This window comes from Malaya genurostris, chromosome 3 (assembly GCF_030247185.1).
Source record: "Malaya genurostris strain Urasoe2022 chromosome 3, Malgen_1.1, whole genome shotgun sequence".
NCBI lineage: Eukaryota > Metazoa > Arthropoda > Insecta > Diptera > Culicidae > Malaya > Malaya genurostris.
Genome location: NC_080572.1, coordinates 89,911,050 through 89,935,420, shown reverse-complemented (window position 1 = coordinate 89,935,420; position 24,371 = coordinate 89,911,050). Strand labels below are relative to the sequence as shown.

Here is a 24,371-nt window from a genome sequence, read left to right as displayed (position 1 = left end):
ATTATATTTTATTGCTTCTTGAAGGAAAACCAAAAAAAAATCAATTAGCACAACCAACAACCAACAAAATGAAACAATTTTGCTATTGCAGGTACTTCTGCAACCGGTGTAAATAAAGTCGGTTCGAATGACTGTCGTATTCTGCACCACCTTTTCTCACAACACTCGTTCACAGAATGAATCGAAATTTTCTTGTACTTCATCATTTAACATTGTCCCAACGGATTATCAACAAATCCATATCCATACCAACGACGCCTAATTATTTATCGGAAACATAAACGGTTACCATGGTAAAGCCAAAATCGGTTTCAGTGGTACCAGTTTCATAACCATTTTATACAAATATATTGCCACTCAAATATTGTACTGAATTATAATTGTATAAAATTCTCATTCATTTATCTTAATAACAAAATCAATAAACCAGAGAGCATACAATACAGAGTTAGAGTATATTACAATTTTTACTCTATCGTTATAAAATGTATTGAATATGACATGTTCTTTTCTGTACAATTTACCTCATTAATTAAACCTACCCAAAATCAACTATAGTGTATCTCCCCAATTTTGGGTAACGAGTTTGGTGACCTCGAAATTTAGGTAAATGTAAGTTTAGTACAAGTATTATGCCATAACAAAGCACACTACGTATTTTTTACCAATCAACTCCAAGTTTGAGCAGAAACTACCTAATTTTGGGTAGCGAATAGATGAGCTCGACAATGAGTGATATCTCCTCAAAGTAGGTAGAAATGATTTTCAGTGTACATCTCATGATCCACATTGTGGATTCTGCTCGTTACTTTTTTTTCTTTTTTTTTATTTTGTTTATTAGTTCCTACAATGACCATCTGTTAACATGACTTACAAACTGTATTGATTTAGGCAATTTTATAAGATTTTATATGATTCGGCCATCGTACTTTAAACGACGGCTTAAATTTTAGATACTAATAATATTAGAAATGGCTAAAATGAAATTTCAAACACTTGCATCCGCACAAAGTTCAGAAGCTCAGAAGTTTTGGCCTTTTATTTGAACCTAAATTTGTGAATATCGGTCAAACGACCTCTACGAAATGTGAGTGAGTTCCATTTTTGAGTATATGACCACTATTTCAGGAACAGGAAGCCGGAAATAGCCCAAGGCTCTTTGTATATGATATGATATTATTTTACAAAAAAGTACTTAAAATCGATTAACGAGTATTGGGCCCCAATATAGACTTGTATAGACTTAACAACGTGTACTAACTTCTCACCGAACCGCGTTGTCAATGTCGTCATTTCCGGTCGAAATAATGAAGCTTATCACATATTTCGTAGAATTCTTAATCGAAATTACTACTGAATTTTCCGAGCTCCTCCTTCACGATAAAGTGCAATGGATCTCCAGAAGCATAGTACTGGAACGTTTTGCTTTGTACTTGGATGAAATAATTATGAAAAATTAAATAATGAATTAATGAAAAAAGTATTAACTACTCCAAATTAAAAAATGCTGAACGGTAACAGAAAATGTACTTATTTGAATTTTTTTTTCTAGATTTTGTAAATATATACCGAATTTCCAATAGCTTATCGTTCGTTCATTTGTTCGATAATTAAATTGATTACAAAGCGTTTGGTAATAAAATTGTGGATCTGACAAAATCTGAACTCTGCCCCAAAACGAATTCATACCGTTATACCATATTTGAAAGAGCTTGGACTGGAGACAACCTTCCCAAAATTTCAACTCTTTAATTGTCATATTTACCGAGGTAGGATGATTCTATGGATTTTCATTGCATTTGATCAATTCCTTCGAAGAAGTCGAAAATGGGATGTCTGATTCTCGAGTATCCACAAATTGACAGAAAGATGGTCACTATTTCGACTTTTTTTTCTCATTCAAAATAAACGTTTCATTTTAACAAAAACACGCTCACTTCATATTTGGTTAATAAATGATTCTTAGATACATTGAAGAGCTTCGTTTTCATATTTTTAAAAATTGTGGAAAAGTTCAGTATTTGAAATTGTCTAAAATAATAACCAATCCACCATGCGTCTCCGGGCCTCGGAAAAATTTTCTATTTATAAAAAATGGAGCGTGACTGTCATTAGAAGAAAATGATGACGAGATCGATCTACCTGTCAATAAATTGTTTTCGTTAGAAAATGTATTGGAAGGCGTGCCTGTTTTTTGTTTTAAATTCGAAGAAATAAGTGCCTTACAAGAATTAGGCGTGGTATTTGTAACGTTTTTTTAAATTTTCAGGTATGTTCTGTAAATTAAAGGTCGTTGATTTGACTTGTTGTCTAAGCGAACGAGCGTTTTAATTTTTTTCCCTGACAGAACATTTCAAATAATTGGATTTATGATTTTCATCGCAATTTGAACATGAAAATCTATCAGTGGTTTCATTCATTGGACAAACGTCTTCAGAATGCGATTTACCACAATTCAAACACCGTATATCCATATGACAATTTTTGGTTCCAAGGCCGAAGCCATGGCAACTACGACATTGCGTTAAGTTTGCTATACGATTATGCCGTTTATAATGTTCCCAATTAATTTTAATGTGGGAAATGAAACGTTCTTTTTCTTAAGTTTTCAAATTGTTTACATCACTTCGATTGAAGTGTTTTAGGTAGAGTTCATGGGAAATTCCAGAGCGTGGTTTAGAAGTACCATTCGCTCTTTTGCTCATAAGTATTACTTGGGAAGGGGCAAAACCAAGCAATTCTTTTAGTTCATTTTTAATTTCATCAGTACTTTGATCATTTGATAAGCCTTTCACGACAGCCTTGAAGGGTCTGTCTGATTTTATATCATATGAATAAATTTTTTGAAGTTTCTCGGACAAATATCGGATAAGACGTTCGTAATCTTCCAATCCATCAACCAAGACTCGATATTCTCCTCTTCGTCCGATTTGAAATGAGACTTTTACTTCCGGGAGAAAAGTAGAAAGCACAGTACGGAATTCTTTGAAGTCGGAAATCATCACCGTCACTGGTGGCATAGATTGTTGTTTCTTCCCAGAACGACAAGCGTCCATTTTGGGAATTTTTGAAGAATTTTCTTCCATGTCGCTACAATCGGATTCAGGAAGAATCTCGTAAATCTGGTTAGACGGCATAGAATCAACGGAAGGGAAATCCGTCCGTTGTCTTTTATTTTTACATTCAGATTCTATAAGATCGTGAATGTTATTAGAAAAATGTTGAATAACGGATTGTGATTTATTCCGTATTTAGCCTTACACTTGTTGCCTTTTCGATTGGACGCAGGCATTTTTGAAATGAATGAAATTTGAAATTAAATTAACTAGGCTAAATTAGTCTTCGATTAGACTCCTAGTTTGGAGAAGTCTTGATAAATACTGATTTTGTGGTAGTCTTAATAAAGACTGATTAGTTCGAAGATTAATACTTTGAATGGCTAGCCTTAAAAAAGGCTGATTAATTTCTTAGTCTTAACAAAGACCGATTATATTAGAATGTGATATTCTGTACAGCCTTGAGAAAGGCTGACTAATTGTTAGTCTTTAAAAAGACTGTTAGTGATTCAGGTAGCCTTGAAAAAGACTGAAGCCTTGAATCAATTAAACTCTAGGTAGCCAGAAAAAATTTCCAGGAGCCAAGAGCTATACGCGTGCGATGCGAACGACTGAAATTGTATGTTAAATTTCGTTGTGTCTATAGAGTCAATAGAGTTCTATTTAGCTTACCCAGTGTTTGATCGGTAGGATCTTGAATTAACAGTTAATTTTCACCACGTTGGGATTATGTTACACTATTTTTATTGTCGCTAGTTTCCACTGTATCGATTGACTTTCTTTGGCATTTTTATTGTCGAAAAATACCAATGAAAGTCAATCGATACGCGTTGGGATTGGGAAGAATTTTGTACTATTTCTATCTACACTAAGGTTTGTTTTTACACGGGGGTTACGTACCGTGTTAAAAAAATCTGTGTAAAATAAAACCGTGTTAATTGCGGAAACCGTGCAAAACAAAACGTCGTGGAAAATTGGACTAATAATTCCAAAAACCGTAGATTTGATTATTTGTTTGTTTTGTTTTTGTTAAAACTCAACTGTTACTTCATAATAAAAACTGAAATCCATAGAACCATCCTAAAAATGGTCTTGTCATCGTTGATAAAACCCATTGGATGACAAGTTAAAATTAGAACACTTCGGAGACGCATTGTCTGGTAGGTGAATTAATCCAAATGGCTCATGTCTTTTGCATAATGCATTACTAGTTTTCAAAAGAACGATAATACGTTGATACAAATTAGAACGTTGGACTAACGAAGTGCTGGTAGCATCACCCGTTTCATTTTTTTCCGACGATACACCGACCGAACCGCGATTTGGAAAGTCGTTGACATTTTTCACCTCTTTAAAACGATTCACCCACTTACTCACAAGCTGTTTCAACTTTTACATGTATTTCGCCGCGATAGCTTGGGTCTTTTCGGGTGCGAGCACAAAAAAAAACTGCTTCGTGGCGCGAAGCGTACTCATTTAGGAAAAAATGCTAAGATCGAATTCTAACCAATAGTTAGCTGATTTATTCTCGCATTGCATGAAGGACAGTACTGACCGTGCGAAAAAAAATCGAGTAAAAAGAGACCTTGGTGTAATTTATATTTTAATCTTTAGTTAAATGAAAAATGATGATTCGATTGCCGGAGAATTTTGATATTTATTTTCTATCTGGTGGGCAGTAGAACGAATATTATATTCAAAATGAGCATTTGACCAGTAAAGTTTGGGAACCACTGATCTATAAACAAGTATAACCTACAGAGTGAAACAGTACTCAGATCGGTTGGGCCATCTCTGAGAAAACGCAGTGAGTCCTACTATTGCAGATACTTCCGAACCCGGAATCCGGGAACCGGTATTATCGAAGACGGTTCGAGAAAAGGGACTGGGATTAATTTTTCAGTCTATGGCTACAATCTTCGGTCATTAATCGAAAACCGGGAACTAAGAAAGTCGAAAATTAATTTGTTTGGCCGTCTACTGACAATGACTACCGATTGGAATAGTTTTGAGGCAAGTTTAGGAATTATTTTACGTTTTTTACTTTGCCGCTTTTAGTGTCGGTATGAATAACTGAACAATCTTCACCTTGTAATTCCGGAGCCGGGAGTCGGATCCAGATGCAATTCCGGAATTCAATATAGGACTATTTCATTTAACCTGAGTTTGTACAAATCGGTCAAACCATTACTGAGAAAAGAGAGGAAGTCATAAATTTGCTCAATGAATAATTGTTTTAATGAAACTGTTTAAACTGGGCTACAGTGGACAGTTCCAGAACCAAGTTCTACTCGAGTCTGGGATTGTTTCAAGTCAAGGAAAGTATTGTTTGTCGTTCGTTTTTGATTTCTCAGTTAATTGGAACGAGCCTTATAAGAGATGTTGATAAAATCGATTTATCGATCATTTAAAGGCTCGTTCTTCAAAAAAATCACGTGTTAATTGAATTATTTTATCAACGTAATTGGTAGTTCGGCAAATATTTTATTTCTTCGTTTTCTAATTTTGAACTCATTGAGTATTCATAAATAACAAACAGCGAGATGGTTTTTTGTTATAATAATTTTAGCAAAATGGCTCCATTTTTACAGATTCCTTCTAACCATTATCCTACATCGTTCGTTTGTTCACAGGCGGTCTACCACTGATGTACAGTCCGGCCCCCAGAGGAGACTGTGAAAACTGTTGCCCCATACGGGAACCAAAGGACATTCAGTTTTTCCTCTTCACAAGGTAAGTCATCGTCTTAATGCATATGAAGAGCACTTGTTGTCGCAGTCGCTCTTTTCACAAAGTCATAAATATCTACTTTCTTTGTGAAGTATCTAGATACCGGATGCCAACAAAGATAAAACTAGTGTTTTTTTTCTCTTCTCTTATTTGTTTGGATATTTTTCATTCTTCTGCAACAGAGAAAACCGCGACAAAGGAGACGTGCTCTATGTTTCCGACAAGAAACATCTGAGGAAGTCTCACCTGAATAGAACCAATCCGTTGGTAATCTATATGCACGGTTTCTCGGAACGGGCACCGGGCGGCGAGGGCGAAAGTAGCAAACAGATGCGGGACGGTAAGTTGAGAGCTTTGTGTGGCATGATGAAAGCATCATTTATCATCATTAGTCTGCTGGATTGGTTCTGTTTATTTTCTTTAAAGGCTCTGAAACATCCATCAATTACTCTGTTTTTAATTTGAGATTCCTAATATTAGAACTACGAGCAACGTCGTTGATCACTTGGATTTCTTTTTTTTACACTTTTTTCCACTACTAGCAATTCTCGACGCACACGATTATAACGTAATTCTGGTCGATTGGAGCCCGCTGACGGCCTTACCGTGGTACGTCAATTCCGTTCAGAATGGACCACGTGTTGGCCGCTACATTGCCAGGTTCATACGTTTCCTGGTGCTATCCAACTTTCCACTGCAACAGATCCACCTGATTGGGTTCAGCCTGGGAGCAGAAGTGGCCGGGTTTGCCGGGAAAACTCTCAACGAATGGGGCATGAAACTGCCACGAATAACGGGTAAGATTTATTATGCTATACGAAACATATATATCTATTCTACCTATATCGGTAGTTTTACAACTAGTCGACTGTAAAAAATATTGATTGATTCTTCTCTAAAGTTGGTCTGCAGCTGGATACGAATGAACCTCTTTTCTGGGGAAACCCAGAAAAACAATTAATTTTAAATGTTTCCTCTTGTTACTCATCTGGTCGAAATTGATAGTCTGGATGATCAATAGAGAGGAAAATCGTTTGTTTGTGTTGTCAATCACGCAACGTCACGTTTGGAACTTGTTTGTTGAACAGAAATAATAATGGTTGCATGACGAATTGATCAAGGCGCACAACATTTTTTCTAACGTAGCTTGGCACTGTAGTCGATAATATCGGAAGTACGTGAACCAGTAATCGTTTATTCTTTTCCAGGAGATTTCCAAGTTGTAGGAAGTTGTTTTATTATTTAGGCTCTCTCAAGTAGAAGACAATAGTACAGGGTGATTTTTTAAGAGCTTGAGAACTTTTTTAAACAATAAAACGCATAAAATTTGCAAAATCTCATCGGTTCTTTATTTTGAACGTTAGATTGGTACATGACATTTACTTTTTGAAGATAATTTCATTTAAATGTTGACCGCGGCTGCGTCTTAGGTGGTCCATTCGGAAAGTCCAATTTTGGGCAACTTTTTCGAGCATTTCGGCCGGAATAGCCCGAATTTCTTCGGAAATGTTGTCTTCCAAAGCTGGAATAGTTACTGGCTTATTTCTGTAGACTTTAGACTTGACGTAGCCCCACAAAAAATAGTCTAAAGGCGTCAAATCGCATGATCTTGGTGGCCAACTTACCGGTCCATTTCTTGAGATGAATTGTTCTCCGAAGTTTTCCCTCAAAATGGCCATAGAATCGCGAGCTGTGTGGCATGTAGCGCCATCTTGTTGAAACCACATGTCAACCAAGTTCAGTTCTTCCATTTTTGGCAACAAAAAGTTTGTTAGCATCGAACGATAGCGATCGCCATTCACTCACTGTAACGTTGCGTCCAACAGCATCTTTGAAAAAATACGGTCCAATGATTCCACCAGCGTACAAACCACACCAAACAGTGCATTTTTCGGGATGCATGGGCAGTTCTTGAACGGCTTCTGGTTGCTCTTCACTCCAAATGCGGCAATTTTGCTTATTTACGTAGCCATTCAACCAGAAATGAGCCTCATCGGTGAACAAAATTTGTCGATAAAAAAGCGGATTTTCTGCCAACTTTTCTAGGGCCCATTCACTGATTTGCAAGCGTTGCTCGTTAGTAAGTCTATTCATGATGAAATGTCAGAGCATACTGAGCAAATAATAATGCATGAAAATCATAACCTCAAAAAATCTGAGCAAATACTAATGCATGAAAATCCTAACCTCAAAAAAATCACCTTTTATAATTAGAGGAGAAAATGTTTCTAAGTGTGAATAAATACAAAGTGTTTGAGATGACTGAATCAATTCTACACACTTGTTTGGAAAGTTCAAGCAAAAATAAGCCCACAACCACAAGATTTCATTCGGAATCATAAAGCAATTTTTGTTCAGTTCGCTTTCACATCTCATTCGAAACCGTCAACACAACATAATCGTTTACGGCCGGGATGACAAAAACAAAATATAGTGAAAAAAAGCTACCGGCCCTGTCGCCAGCATGAAAAACTGCAATTGTTTTTAGGCAGAACAACCTTCGATGCGAGAACTTGAAACTTTGATATGGCAAATTAGTTTTTAACTTGCTTTAAGGCCTGAGACAGTGGGTGACGTATAGATTCTGAATCGACCACGGCGTTCCTTCAATTCCTTTTGCGTCGGTGGGTTTAAGAACCTTGTTGAGTCGATTCCATTTCTCTCCATTTTCCCAACGCAATGAAGAAATTAAAGCAGTGTTTGACAGAAAAATATAACACTTAATTTTGATCGCGACGACATATATGTTTTATGTACCAGTTGTACCTAAACTATATTATCTACACTTCGTTACGGTAGACTTTGGCGGGATGCACTATAGAATTCGTTGAAAGTAATCGGTCTCTCATAAATTTCACCATCAATAGCACCACGTTTGGCTAAAATATCGTCTCTTTCATTGCCTGGAATGGAGCAATGAGCCGGGACCCAAACTATTGTGATTTGATAATTATTATTCAATATGACGTTTCTATGCACTATCTGTGAATAGAAAGTAATGGTTTGGAGCTAATGTGACGATTACACTCAAACTATAATGAACTGCTGCTAATTCTGCTATATAAACAGATGCAGGTTCTTGAAGCCTGAATGAAACCGAAACATTATTGTTGAATATACGAAACCCAGTAGCCTCTTCAATTCGTGATCCGTCCGTGACAAACATTTTCTCAGAGTCAATATGCCTAAACTTCCTTGTAAATATTTTTGGGATGTCCATCGAGCGTAGGTGTTCCGGGATTCCATGCACTTCGCGCTGCATGGATGTGTCAAAAAATAAAGTTGAGTCAGCGACATTTAGGAGACTGTCACGGATAGGAATATATCTTGAAGGATTGATTTCCTGTGACATATAGTTAAAATATACTGTCTTAAATCTTGTTTGAAATTGATGCTCGACTAATTTTTCGAAGTTACTAATAACCACACGGAAAGACCGAAATTAGCATTTTGGCGAAAAAATTAGTTGATTTTCTGATTTTAGTTAGTTATTTTTTGAGACAACTAAAAAAATCTTACTTTTGCGAATTTAGATTTTTTAATTCTAATTTTCTTAATAATAATAAAATATTTGTTGAAATGGCTATTTTTTTAGTTGAATTCACCAATTAAACGTGCTGTCATTTCTTAGTTAAGGCACGCTTCATATCCATTCAACTAATTTTTTAGTTGAATTAGAGAAATAAAACGTTGTTTTCAACCAACATAAATGGTTGAATTGGTTTCTGCAATTAGCAGCTATATGGCGCTCGTTAACACGTTAATGACTACTAGCCACTAGATGGCACACTACTACCGAAAAAAATTTCAGTCGCGGTTATCTTTTCTATATTTGCAGGTATAAATACGATGTTGTATTGGAGAAAAAGACATAAGCGAAACATAAACTTCTTTTTGAAAATTTTACTTCTAAATCGCTGTTTTCTTCTTTCGACTTCGCGAAATCGACTCTCTCATTGAAAACTTTGAGCACTCGGAAAACAAAAACCGAATACAAGTAGTACACCGGACGGCGTAGCCCGGAATGAGAAGATACAAAAAAACATCATTTGACGTGTACAATTAGAGTGCAACATTCGAAACTCACTTCACTGTTTCGCGTAAAAACATTATTACCCACAATCGCTTTAACTGCGCACAAATTCTGAATAAATACACTTTCCACTAACAGTTTACGTCATTTTTACATATCGGTTTAGAAAATTATATAGGGATATATCGTAGCACATGCGAAAAACATCTAAACAATTTGCGAGCAGTTTCAACAAGACTGTCCCTTTTAGCTTTTTAATGGATTGTTTTGCTTTGACACTGCTGTCCTTCAGTAATGACGGTGATAGATAAATAGAATCAAAGTTTCTGATTTTAATAACGAAATTAGTTGTCAATGAGAATTTCGTGTTGGATTGAAATATTGCTGGTTTGTGTCCAAAATATTCGCCAACTAAACACTTTCTCTAAAAATAAGAGTTTTTTTCAGCACAGTAAATTCTAAATTTCAACTAATTTTATAGTTATTTTGGAAATTTTGTTGTTAAAATCAACTAATTCAAAAACAGTAATACGAATTAGGCGCAGAGCTAATTTCGGTCGTTCCGTGCAGGGAATTCAGTACCTCACATCTTATTAGCAGTCGCGATGAAAGCTCCCAAAACGATCTTTCAATGGAAGAACTTCCGCCAGAACTTCAAGACTCATTGTATGTGTCGAATGCATGCAGCCTAAAGCAATTTGCAAACAACGATACTGAATTCGTCCCAGTTTGATAATATGAGAGTTGGCAGCGGAACAAAAGCAAAGCCATCCATATTCCATCACTGAAAGTATCATTGTCTGATACAATTTTATTAGATCTTCCGGATGAGCACCCCACCAAGATCCTGTTATTGTTCGAAGAAAATTTAGTCTTTGTGGACCTTTTGTTATCAGGAACCTAATGTGTCCTCCCCACGTGCATTTGGAATCAAACCACACCCCGAGGTATTTGAAAGTCAAAACCTGTTGGATCATTCTTCCCATCATATGAAGCTGAAGCTGCGCGCGATCATGCTTTCTTGAAAAGACGACCAGCTCTGTTTTCTCCGCAGAGAATTTGATACCCAGATGAACAGCCCAAACGGACAAGTTATCTAAGGTACCTTGCAATGGTATTTGCAGATCAACAGGTTAGCGGAAGCCAAACTGAGTATCTGTCAACAAACCGTGTCGAGACGGCGAAGAATAATTTATTCGAACAATTTTCTAATGCAGGACAACATTGCAATGGGTATATATGAGTTGTGATTGGAAGCTGGTTTCCCCGGCTTTTGAATGACGATAACTTTCACTTGCCTCCAGTCAGGTGGGACAATATTTTGCTCAAGAAACTTGTTGAACAATTCCAACAAATGTCTTTTTGCGAGGTCGGGCAGATTCTTCACCAAGTTGAATTTAATTCTGTCCAATCCAGGAGCGTTATTGTTACAAGACATGAGTGCTATGGATAATTCCATCATTGAAAAGGGGCTATCAATGGAATCATTATTTGGAGAAGACTCCCTAATAATGCTATGCGTTGGAACAGAAACTGGACAAACTTTCCTCGCAAAATCAAATATCCATCGGTTCGAGTATTCCTCACTATCATTTCCTATGTTACGATTCCTCATTCGTCTGGCCGTATTCCAAATACTGCTCGTTGAGGTTTCTCTTGACAAACCTTCGACAAAATGTCTCCAATAGCTACATTTTTTGTCTCGAAGTATGCTCTTATACTTGGTTTCTAATATGGCGGAGTTTTAAAAACGTCTTGAAAGCATTTTGTTTCGCGTGTTTAGCATCTGAGCACTCTTTGTCCCACCAAGGGTTTGGAGGCCTTCTGTTAGACGATGGACCAAGAAGTCGTTTGGTTTGTGCTTGTTCTGCGGCCTCCAGAATTTAACAAAATCACGGTAGATTTATGATATAAGCCTTATAAGTCGAGATACTCGATGAACCAGAACACCGAAATCTCCATTTACGAACTAAACGGGGGTTCATAAAAAGAGGTAGCTCGTAAAAAGTTTACGTTATTTGAGATTTGGTTGATGAAAAAAGTTTTGTGTAATGAAGGTGGAATCATATGGCTATTTTCGGAACGGATGTGAAGAGTAACTGCGAAAAATGATGTTTGGGATCGTTTCAAAATAAAATATGGCGGATTCCGGTTTTTTTATATTCCCTAAAAACACTTAGAAAATTAGTATTTTCGGAACGAGATTGATAAGTAGATGTTGGAAAACAAGGCTTGAGGGGGCTCTGAAATCCAGGATGGCGACTGTCGATTTCTTGATATTTCTTCAAACCTCTTAAAATATGGATATTTTCGGAATGGAAATGACGACGAGATGTCGGAAAACGATGATTAAGGTGGTTCTGTATTCCAAGATGGCGACTTCCGGTTTACTAATATTCCTTGAAAGTTCTAACATGGGTATTTTTGGAACGGATTTGAAAAATACGTCCCAGAAAACAATGTTTGGGGTTGTTTAGAAATCCAAGATATTAAGTTTATAAGTTTATTGATATTCCTTGAAAGTTATTATCGTGTTCCCTGAACTGGTTATTGTATGTATATATGTGTATGTATGTGTGAAGCCACATTCAGTTCAAGGCATTACCAGTGTATGCGGGTAGACTTACAGTAGCTCCGAATTTGTTTATCAGATAGCTTTCATATAATTACTGTTAAGAAGGCCAAAATGGGTTTTGAGGATCCGGCGCCTTCCAGCTAGAACATATGGCCATATAATAAAGAATTTTGCTGTACCAGCTTAAACCCGCCTGATGGTTTGTTTGTTAGAAGGGTGCGTCTTACTCATTTCAGACCTTCAGGGAGAAACACAAAGCTTCCCACGCGTGACTCAGGTTGGTAATCCACTCCATCATCCAGTCATTAACTTGTAAGATACCCTGATGTACTCCTAGCCCCTCCCCGTTGTCGATATACTTGATCATAATACAATATAATATAATATAATATAGTATAATATATTAGAATATATTATAATCTACAACACAATATAACATAATATAATGCAATACAGTATACTACAATATAATATAATACAATATAATATAATATAGTTCAATATAACATGATATAATATAATATAACTACTGAGGACAGACATCCAAGCTAGTACAAACTTTTTTAAAAATCTGTGTAAAGCATACAAGTGAAAATCCGTTGAAAATCACCGTTGCACAGGACCTTGCACGTATGAATATCTGTTGGGTATCTGTTCTCTGTGATATAACATATAATAATAATATTAATAATAATAACAATAATAATGATTATAATAATAATAACAACAATATATTTTACAATGTAATATAATTCAATTCCCTATATAACAAATAATGCAACAAACAACAGAGCCACATGTTGCAATATACTATGATAAGTATTTCTTTTTAGAATGGGCTTCAACCTACAAGCCATTTCGTACCCTCTCATTCTGCTACTAACGCAGAAGGCGATAGCACCCAGTCGACGCCGTTCTATTGAACAAATGTCATCATAGACTCTTGGGGAGGAATGAGATAGGAACTTGTAAGGACATAGTTATCTAACCATTTGACGACCCATATTGTCAGGTTTTCAAGAAATATCGATAAACCAGAAGTCGATTTTAGAACCAGCTCAAACATCGTTTTCCGACATTACTCATTAATCCCGTTCCGAAAATACTCATATTTTAAGTGGTTTTAAGGAATATCAAGAAACCGGAAGTCGCCGTCTTGGATTTCAGAATCATCTCATACATCAATTTCCGGCATATAATAATCAATATCGTTCCGAAAATACCCATATTCTAAGGGTTTTTATGGAATGTCAACAAACCGGAAGCCTCCATCTTGGATTTTGAAAAGAACCCAAGCATAATTTTCTTGCACTTACTCTTCACATCCGTTCCAAAAATACCCATGTTGTAAGGGTTTTTAAGGAATATCAAGAAACCGGAAGTCGTCATCATGGATTTCTGAACCACCTCAAACATCGTTTTCTACTCTTCAATCCCATTCCGAAAATACCCATATTGTAAGGGTTTTCAAGGAATATCAATCTACCGTAAGTCGCCATCTTGGATTTCCAAAATACCTTAAACATCATCTTCCGAATTCTACTCTTTAAAGCCGTCCCCATAGTAATTTCTATGGAAAATAAATGAACCGGAAATCGTTTTAATTGTATGCCAAAACCTCATTTTACGAAGTAAGTTTGTAAATAAAGTTTACGTTATTTGAGATTTGGTTCATAAAAAAAGATTACGTTATTTAGAATTTGGTCCGTAAAAAGAGTTACGTAAGAAGTGTTCGTAAACGGAGGTTTGGGTGTAGAGGTATGTCATTCCAAGCGGGGCAATTTCAGCAGTTGTTCAATCCGGTAGACTCAATGAATCATTTTAAAAATTTCACAGAATATTCTCAACTGAATTCCAAAGACATTGTCAGGTGGATTTTTCGATATTCATCACCGTTTCAAAGGAAATTTGATTCAAAAACTTACGTCTTAAACGTACTGTCCGCAGTCATTAGTCGATAGATATGTGTTCTGAAAACATAATTGCAGTATTCTAAAATCGGACTTTGAATATTTTCGGAAATATAGTTCTTGGAGCTTACTCCTGAATTTAGTAAAAGTAAGAATTTAGTGAAAATAAAAAAAAACTCCATCTTCTTAATCCACCTAATGGTGTGAGAACGCCTTTCGCTTGTCATTTAAATAATCTCATTGAAACATATTTTTCTCATTATGATAATCTCTGACACGAATTTGGACTGATTTTTGACACAAATTAATTCAGATTGATCATAATGAGATTGAACATTGGTCAATTTCTGGGAAAATTGTGCGAATAGCACATTTTCTCTAGACAAACTCGTTTTGTCAGTATAATCTCAGGAATCGGAAGTGACAGTCATACAGTCATTCAAAAATTGTTCAGTTATCTGAAATGTATTCCTTCACTAAACTTTTGTTGTTAAACGTCGGTTATTTTGGAAACGCTTCGACAAAATGCCAACATGTCTGATAAAGACTGCCCCAGAAAGTATGGACGCAACCAAAAACCGCAGCCATTTCGCAATGGTTCAGAATCTGTCAATTTTTATAGCTGCGTCCTATTGTTTACACTCTCCTCTAACCATTTGTGCAGTTGTTTATTCGTTTTCATTAGTTTGTTTCGAAATGCGTGAACTTTCAACAGAACAACGTCGAAAAATTGTGTACAAATGGTGCACAGAACGCGGACTGTCACTGAGAAAGATAGCAAAAATGGAAGGAGTAAGTGAAAAAGCCGTACGAAATGCAATCAGGAAGTTCGGCGAGGATAACACCTTTGAGGATAAATCGAAAACAGGTCGAAAAAAAGTTCCTGCTAACCCTCAATTGGATAAACGTATACTGAAGGCGTTCGAGCAAAAGAAGGAGGTTTCAGTTCGGGATGTGGCCAAAAAAGTGGGCACTTCGAAGTCAAATGTTCTTCGTGCTAAAGAACGTTTGAATCTTCGAACCTATTAGAAGCAGAAACAACCAAAACGTAGTCCGAAACAAGAAGCATCGATCAGGCCGAGGGTTCGAAAGCTGTACAGTACGATTCTTGCTGGAAATTTGAACTGCATAATCATGGACGACGAAACTTACGTGAAACTCGATTACAAATCCTTGCCGGGACCACAATATTATACGGTGCGAGAAAGGCAAGTGTTAAACCAGTCCGAGACATCGATTGAAGTCGAAAAATTTGGTAAGAAAGCTATAGTCTGGCAAGCAATTTGTAGCTGCAGTAAGATTTCGAAACCGTTTATGTTCACTGCTTCAATGAACAGCGAAATATACATCAAGGAATGTTTACAAAAACGACTTCTAGCCATGATTCGAAACCACAAGGATTCTGTTGTCTTCTGGCCAGATCTTGCTTCTTGCCACTACTCGAAATCAACGATAGAACCAAAAATGTCACTTTCGTCCCAAAAGACATGAATCCACCAAATTGCCCACAACTTCGACCAATTGGGGAATTTTGGGCATTAACGAAGGCACAGTTCGAAAAAGATTGGAAAAAAGTGTTAAAACTTGTCGGCAAGAAGTCTGTACGGAATTTAATGAGGAACGTTCGCAAGAAGGTGCGCCAGCTAGTCTACAATGGCTAAGTAGCAAATGTTGAGAAAAATATTCTGTTGTTGTAGCCTAATATTATAAGTATATCGAATAAAATTAGAATATCTAACACTTGTGAATTATTTACATCGAAATCAAAGTGCCTCCATACTTTCTGGGACAGTCTTTAAACCAGATTGAAAACATGAATCGAATATTGTTGAGTATTAAGGTTTTTTTATTGTTTCGGTTATACACACTTAGCAAAAATCGATTGAATTTACGTATTCTGAGAACGACATATTTGAGCATAAACAATGACGCCCGTTCATTCAGTAATAGCCGTTCAACCGAGAAGGTTGTGTATAGAAGCGTACAGTTTAATAACGCTGGTTGGTTTACACGCGTTAAATACGACAACGGTTGAACTACAGGTAGAAACCTGTTGGCAGCAGCCGTTAAAACGTATAGTCGTGCTGCATAAGAGAGCCCTAGTGCTGGGCCAAGCTGGTGAAGGAAACAACAAAGGGCGTTTCCCAAACTCTACCCAGGGCGCAATATACAGCCACAAGTGCTGAGCAGGAGAGTGCAAAGGCACATCGAAGAGGAAGAGTGCAAAGGCACATAGAAGCAGGAGAGTGCAAAGGCACACCGGTGCGAAGGCACTTCGGTGCAGAAGCATATCGGTGCGGAGCACTAGGAAGAAGGAGACAAGACAACTCGGTCTTTCCACTGCCATACAACACGCAGGTATACACCGGTGACCTGCGCTGGTTGCAGCTGGCGAAGACAAAAGTAAATCGGAAATCGAGTGGTGCTGGATGTCAGGTAGCAGTAGCATCACATCATATTCTATCGCTACAGTGAGCTTCAGCATTGTATCAACGTCCAGATACATCCAACAAGAACATCTAGAGCAACGAGGATCTACACGGCAGTGCAACGGAGATAGACAACAATTTCAAGGTAGAAGTTTTTTCTTTTCCTTTTGATTGAGTACTGTGTAGTGTTGGTTTCAAATTTTATTTTAAAGTTTAGTTAAAAATTTTAATGGACGTAAATCCTAGCATGAATCCGATACCCCCACGAACGAAAAAATATCAGGAGAGCTCTTCTGGGCCTTGGATAGTCTTTTTTAGACGTATATCAAAGCCATTAAACATTTTTCAAATTAATAAAGGTTTGACATCACGATACTCTTCAATCAAAGAGATCATAAAAGTAAATAACGATAAAATTCGTGTTGTGGTAAATAATTTGAAACACGCGAATGATATTGTCTCTTCGGAACATTTCAATAAAGAGTATAAAGTTTACATACCCTCCAAAGATGTCGAAATTGACGGTGTTGTTACCGAAGCGAGTCTTTCGGTAGATGATTTACTCAAGCATGGTGTTGGTCGTTTCAAGAACTCTATGCTTGAGGGTGTGAAAATACTGGAGTGCAAACAACTGTACTCAGTAGTTCATGAAGAGGAAAAAAAAGTTTATCGCCCATCAGACTCGTTTCGAGTGACATTTGCCGGGTCTGCGTTGCCGTCCCATGTCTATGTCGATAAAATTCGCCTCCCTGTTCGGCTTTTTGTTCCAAATGTAATGAATTGCACGAACTGCAAAAAATTCGGCCACACAGCTACTTACTGTAGTAATAAACCAAAATGTATTAAGTGTGAAGGGCCTCATAAAGATAATGATTGCAACAAGGAAATTGAAAAATGTATTTATTGTGGGAATAGTCCTCATGATGATATTTCAGTATGCACTGCATTTAAAGTGCACAAAGACAAAATTAAGCTTTCTTTAAAAGCACGGTCTAAGCGCACATATGCAGAAATGCTTAAAACGGTCATTGATGTCCCTCTTTTGGAAACCGAAAACGGGTTTTCAAATCTAGAGGAACCAGAGGACTCTGACTCTGACGAAAATAGTGAAGGTAATTCGTTTATCACTACCCAAGGGTCAGTTAAGAGAAAGAAGTCTTCCTCCAAATTACCAAAAAAGACACCTAAAATTTCATCTTCAAAAAAAGATCCCCGTGTTAAACAAAAAAAGTCAAAACCAAAGACTGTGCCTCCTGGTTTGTCAAATTCACAAACCAATCCAGGATCTAGTACAGAAAAAGATAATAATCCAGTGGGCTCCATTTCACAGCCACCAACAGGATTACTGAAGTTTTCGGAAATTGTTGAATGGATTTTCTCAGCATTCAATATATCTGAACCCTTAAAGACCCTCATAATGGCATTCCTTCCAATAGCTAGAACCTTTTTGAAGCAGTTATCAGCTCAATGGCCAATTGTCTCAGGTTTTGTATCTTTTGATGGATAATTTATCACCCGTCGCAAATGATACAATCACTGTCCTGCAGTGGAATTGTCGAAGCATCATGCCAAAACTTGATTCATTTAAAATATTATTGCATAGTCAAAAATGTGATGTATTTGCTTTATGCGAAACATGGCTTACTTCAAACATAGCTTTAAATTTTAATGATTTTAACATTATACGTCTCGATAGAGACTCTCCGTATGGTGGAGTGCTTTTGGGAATTAAGAAATGCTATTCCTTTTATAGATTAAACATCCCTTCAACTTCTAGTATAGAAGTTGTTGCTTGCCAAATAAACATTAAAGGCAAAGATATTTGCATAGCTTCGGTTTATATTCCTCCAAAAGCACAAGTTGGACAGCAACAGCTTAATGAAATGGTTGAAGCCCATCCTGCACCACGATTGATTCTGGGGGATTTAAATTCGCACGGTATTATGTGGGGTTCCGTTTACAATGATAGCAGATCATCTTTAATACAAAACATTTGTGACAATTTTAGCATGACGGTATTAAATATGGGTAGCATGACACGGATCCCAAAACCTCCGGCACGCCCAAGTGCATTAGATCTATCTCTTTGCTCAACATCAATTCGACTAGATTGCACCTGGAAAATACTGCCTGATTTACACGGTAGCGATCATTTACCAATCATCATCTCAATTAGCAGTAGCAATTGCATTGCTACTTCCGCTAGTATTCCATATGATTTGACAAAAAATATCGACTGGATTAAATACCAAAGTAGTATCTCTAGTATTTTGAATTCAATGGAAGAGCTCCCTCCACTTGAAGAATATGACTTCCTCATTTGTTCGATTCTGGAGGCAGCAGAACAATCCCAAACTAAACGCTTTCCTGGGCCAACGACTAACAGAAGGCCTTCCAACCCCTGGTGGGACAAAGAGTGCTCAGAGGCTAAACTCGCAAAACAAAATGCTTGCAAGACGTTTCTAAAACGGGGAGGAGGAACTCCTCAGAATTTTGAAAAACTTATGGTTTTAGAAACCAAGTACAAGAGCATACTTCGAGCCAAAAAAGGTAGCTATTGGAGACATTTTGTCGAAGGTTTGTCAAGAGATACCTCAATGAGCACTCTTTGGAACACGGCCAGACGAATGAGGAATCGTACCGTGGGCAATGAGAGTGATGAATACTCGAACCGATGGATATTTGACTTTGCTAGGAAAGTTTGCCCAGATTCTGTTCCTACGCAGAGCATTATACGGGAATCTCCTCCAAATAATGGTTTTATTAATAACCCATTTTCAATGATGGAATTTTCTATAGCACTCTTGTCTTGTAACAATAACGCTCCAGGGTTGGACAGAATTAAATTCAACTTGGTGAAGAATCTGCCCAACCTCGCAAAAAGACGTTTGTTGGAATTGTTCAACAAGTTTCTTGAGCAAAATATTGTTCCACCTGACTGGAGACAAGTGAAAGTTATCGCCATTCAAAAACCGGGGAAACCAGCTTCCAATCACAACTCATATAGACCCATTGCGATGTTGTCCTGCATCAGAAAATTGTTCGAAAAAATTATTCTACGACGTCTCGACACTTGGGTCGAGACGAACGGTTTGTTGTCAGATACTCAGTTTGGCTTCCGTAGAAATAAAGGGACGAATGATTGCCTTGCATTACTTTCGTCTGACATCCAAATTGCCTTCGTTCAAAAGCAACAAATGGCATCTGTATTTTTAGACATTAAAGGAGCATTTGATTCAGTTTCCATTGATGTTCTTTCAGACAAGCTTCACCAAAATGGACTCCCAGCGGTTATAAATAATTATTTGCACAACCTTTTGTCAGAGAAACACATGCATTTTTCACATGGCGATTTGGCAACACTCAGAAATAGTTACATGGGTCTCCCGCAAGGCTCATGCCTCAGTCCGCTCCTCTATAATTTTTACGTAAATGACATTGACAGCTGTCTAGTAACCCCATGTACACTAAGACAATTGGCAGATGATGGCGTGGTTTCAGTTACTGGACCCAAAGCTATTGATCTGCATAAACCATTGCAAGATACCTTAGATAACTTGTCCGATTGGGCTGTTCATCTTGGTATCGAATTCTCTGCGGAGAAAACAGAGTTAGTCGTCTTTTCAAGAAAGCATGATCCCGCGCAGCTTCAGCTCCATATGATGGGAAGAATGATCCAACAGGTTTTAACTTTTAAATACCTCGGGGTGTGGTTCGATTCCAAATGCACGTGGGGAGGACACATTAGGTTTCTGATAACAAAATGCCAACAAAGAGTAAATTTTCTTCGAACAATAACAGGATCTTGGTGGGGTGCTCATCCGGAAGATCTAATAAAATTGTATCAGACAACGATACTTTCAGTGATGGAATATGGATGCGTTTGCTTTCGTTCCGCTGTAAACTCTCATATTATCAAACTGGAGCGAATTCAGTATCGTTGTTTGCGAATTGCTTTAGGGTGCATGCATTCGACACATACAATGAGTCTTGAAGTTCTGGCGGGAGTTCTTCCATTAAAAGATCGATTTTGGGAGCTTTCATCACGCCTGCTAATAAGATGTGAGGTGCTGAATCCCATGGTAATTAATAATTTCGAACGACTAGTCGAGCTTCGATCTCAAACAAAATTCATGACAGTATATTTTAACCATATGTCACAGGAAATCAACCCTTCAAGATATATTCCTATCCGTGTCAGCCTCCTAAATGTCCCTGACTCAACTTTATTTTTCGATACATCCATGCAGCGCGAAGTGCGTGGAATCCCGGATCATCTACGTTCGACGGAAATCCCAAAAATATTTTCAAGTAAGTTCAGGCATATTGACTCTGAGAAAATGTTTTACACGGACGGATCGCGAATTGAAGAAGCGACAGGGTTTGGTATGTTCAACAATAATGTTTCGGCCTCATTTAGGCTTCAAGAACCTGCATCTGTTTATATAGCAGAGCTAGCAGCAGTTCATTATAGTTTGAGTGTAATCGTCACATTAATTCCAAACCATTATTTCCTCTTCACAGATAGTCTGAGTGCAATTGAAGCCATTCGCTCAAACATGACTGGCAAGACTGAACCGTTTTTCCTGGGCAAAATAAAACAGTGCCTGAACGACATATTGAACAATAATTATCTAATCACTATAGTCTGGGTCCCGGCTCATTGCTCCATTCCTGGCAATGAAAGAGCCGATATTTTAGCCAAACGTGGTGCTATTGAGGGTGAAATTTATGAGAGACCAATTGCTTTCAACGAATTCTATAGCTCGTCTCGCCAAAGAACACTTGCCAGCTGGCAAGCTTCTTGGGATAAAGATGATCTGGGTCGGTGGATGCACTCAATTATTCCGAAAATATCGACAAAGGCATGGTTCAGGGGACTGGATGTGAGTAGAGATTTCATTCGTGTGATGTCTAGACTCATGTCCAATCACTACACGTTAGATGCACATCTCCTTCGAATTGGGCTCTCCGAGACTAATCATTGTGCTTGTGGCGAAGGTTATCGAGATATTGATCATGTCGTTTGGACATGCGTGGAGTATCGTGATGTCAGATCTCAACTAATAAATTCTTTGCGTACCCAAGGTAGACTATCCAATATCCCAGTTCGAGACATTCTTGCTTGTCGTGACCTTTCATACATGAAACTTATTTATCATTTCATAAAGAAAACTGGAGTTTCAATTTAATAAAGGCCCCTTTCAAGACATAGTTCTGATCCCAGCTGCGTCCATGAGTTCAACCAATAGCTAAATTAGAATAAAAATAATGTAACGATACAAACAAACTCGAAACAGTTTATGAAATTATTAACAAAATGTCTGAAAATAACAGCTTATTTTATAATTTATAGAAGTTAATCGTTTGGTTCAAATAATATTTCCGAGTAGATTTCATAATTAATGACGAGTTACCTAAGATGATATTTAAGTAATAAGAGAATATGTTTTAATAAATGCAAAACGTTGTGACTATGTTAGAATTAAATTAGGATAAGAATATTATGTAAAAGTGATGCTACGGCGAAGAAAAACTTATGTAAACTGCCTTAAGAAATAAACGTATTTATGAAAAAAAAAAAATGACGCCCGTGTGAGCAAATTACATTAGAACAAAGCAAACCTGTCAGAACGAATTCGATGCTCCAACGCGCTCTCTCTGACAGCATCCATACAAACCTGCTATCACACGCTCAAACCCGATTGTCGAGTTCGGAACAGAGCTGATATCTGTGATTATCGTGCAACGTTGTACGATAAAGATTTAATAGTTTAAGTCACTTAACAGCTGCCAACCAGGCTTTTAAAATTACCATGTATTGAGTGTCTGAGAGCCGGTATGTCAAACCTAAAATTTTCTCGATATTTCACTCGTGAGGACGCTCATTGATTGCCGATGCTATTGATATTGTCTCAATTTCTCTTGTCACTGCTTGATTACGATATGACTAAATAACGATCGAACAGTATAAATATTGAAATATCTTCAATTGCTCCATTAAGTTTCTAGTCCGATGACTTTTAGCAAAGAATAATAAACTTTATTGTCAGTACTCTCTTTGTTTTTTGCCTTTCTCATATAGAAAGGTTATGCAATCACTGTGAAAACCGGCTTATGAACCGAGGCCCGGAGGGCCGAGTGTCATATACCATTCGACTCAGTTCGTCGAGTACGCAAAATGTTTGTGTTTGTATGTGTGTGTATTAGCGTATGTGTGTATGTAACGTTTTTTACACTAACTTTTCTCAGAGATGGCTAAAGCGATTTTCACAAACTTAGCTTCAAATGAAAGGTCTTGTGGTCCTATACAAAATTCATGAATATTATACCATCATATCTTCGGAACCCAAAGACGCAATCATTTGAGCTTCGAACTTGATCAATGGCCTGATTTCACAGTACAGATTACAGTTGACGAAGATTTTAGGCAGTCTGTCAATGTCATTCGACGTGACTGACTGAACAGTTACTTTAGCTTTAGCTTTCTTCAGAGTTTCTTTAAAAAAAAGTTATTCATGTTTCAGTAGAGCGCAACTTTTTATCGATGTTTCACATTATAATTTCCTGAGTTTGACAATTATCCCTAAGTCATCGAGTTTTTTTAAAAACATTTAAAGAAACACTTGTCTGAAATCTATTTGGGGGTAAAAGCCGATATTTTCGAAAAAAAATAATCTTGAGATGATACTAAATCTCGACGTTTCATACAATTTCAAGACGTTTGACATCAAAAAAAAATTTTCATTTCGGAAATCTCGTGTACTTTTCAAAATCGAAAATTTTCAAACCTTAACCGCTGGGTAGCACCCCTATGCCAAATTTAGCTCAAATTTTGCATGGGGACTTTTTTCGAGGTACTTAAACTTTTGAACAATAGCGCTTGACTATATTAGAGGTGATCCCAAAATATTGGCACCATTGTATACATTAGAGTGACAAAAAAACGCGTTTTGTCGGTTACGTCAATTATACAATCATATCTCCGGAACCAAAAGTCACAGTCGTTTGATATTTGAACTTGATCAATGGCCCAACAGTAGCTTTCAAAGAAGCCCAAGTTTGTTAAAATAGGTTCAGCCATCTCAGAGAAAATTGAGCGCGTTCAAATATATTACACACACACGCACCCACCCACACACACACACACACACAAACACACACACACACACACACACACACACACACACACACACACACACACACACACACACACACACACACACACACACACACACAAACACACAAACACACACACAAACACACACACACACACACACACACACACACACACACACACACACACACACACACACACACACGGGTCTCCGAGGCTCCGTTCGAAAGTCGGGTTTTCCAGCAATTCTAATACCTTTCTACACAGAAAGAAATAATGAAATTTACACGAGATGTAAATCACTAGTAACATGGAATAGACATGGGTTGAATCGAAATTTTGATTGAAAACCTTCATCGGTGCAAAACTAAATTGGATTGCATTGAATTTTCAATTAATATAACTGTATCTTTCAATTAACGCTTATTTTGCGATTAAATTATATTGACACGTACATAATTGTAAAGTCATTTTATGTTCAATTCCCTGCTCCAAATATGTGCATGAAAATAGATGTAAAT

At 37.2% G+C, this 24,371-nt stretch overlaps 2 protein-coding genes across 11 annotated transcripts in view; one reads left to right on the top strand and one right to left on the bottom strand.

The window, feature by feature from the left end:
* LOC131438203 (uncharacterized) overlaps nucleotides 1-24,371 on the bottom strand; it is a 193,665-nt gene that overhangs the window by 127,150 nt on the left and 42,144 nt on the right. The window lies entirely within an intron of this gene.
* The window catches only part of LOC131438204 (phospholipase A1), an 89,877-nt gene that overhangs the window by 63,813 nt on the left and 1,693 nt on the right, over nucleotides 1-24,371 (top strand). For all 8 annotated transcript variants that reach the window (XM_058608069.1, XM_058608063.1, XM_058608064.1 and 5 more), the window contains exons 3-5: nucleotides 5,690-5,789; nucleotides 5,969-6,126; nucleotides 6,329-6,583. In XM_058608069.1, the coding sequence (XP_058464052.1) occupies nucleotides 5,690-5,789; nucleotides 5,969-6,126; nucleotides 6,329-6,583 (513 nt within the window). The remainder of the gene's footprint in view (nucleotides 1-5,689; nucleotides 5,790-5,968; nucleotides 6,127-6,328; nucleotides 6,584-24,371) is intronic.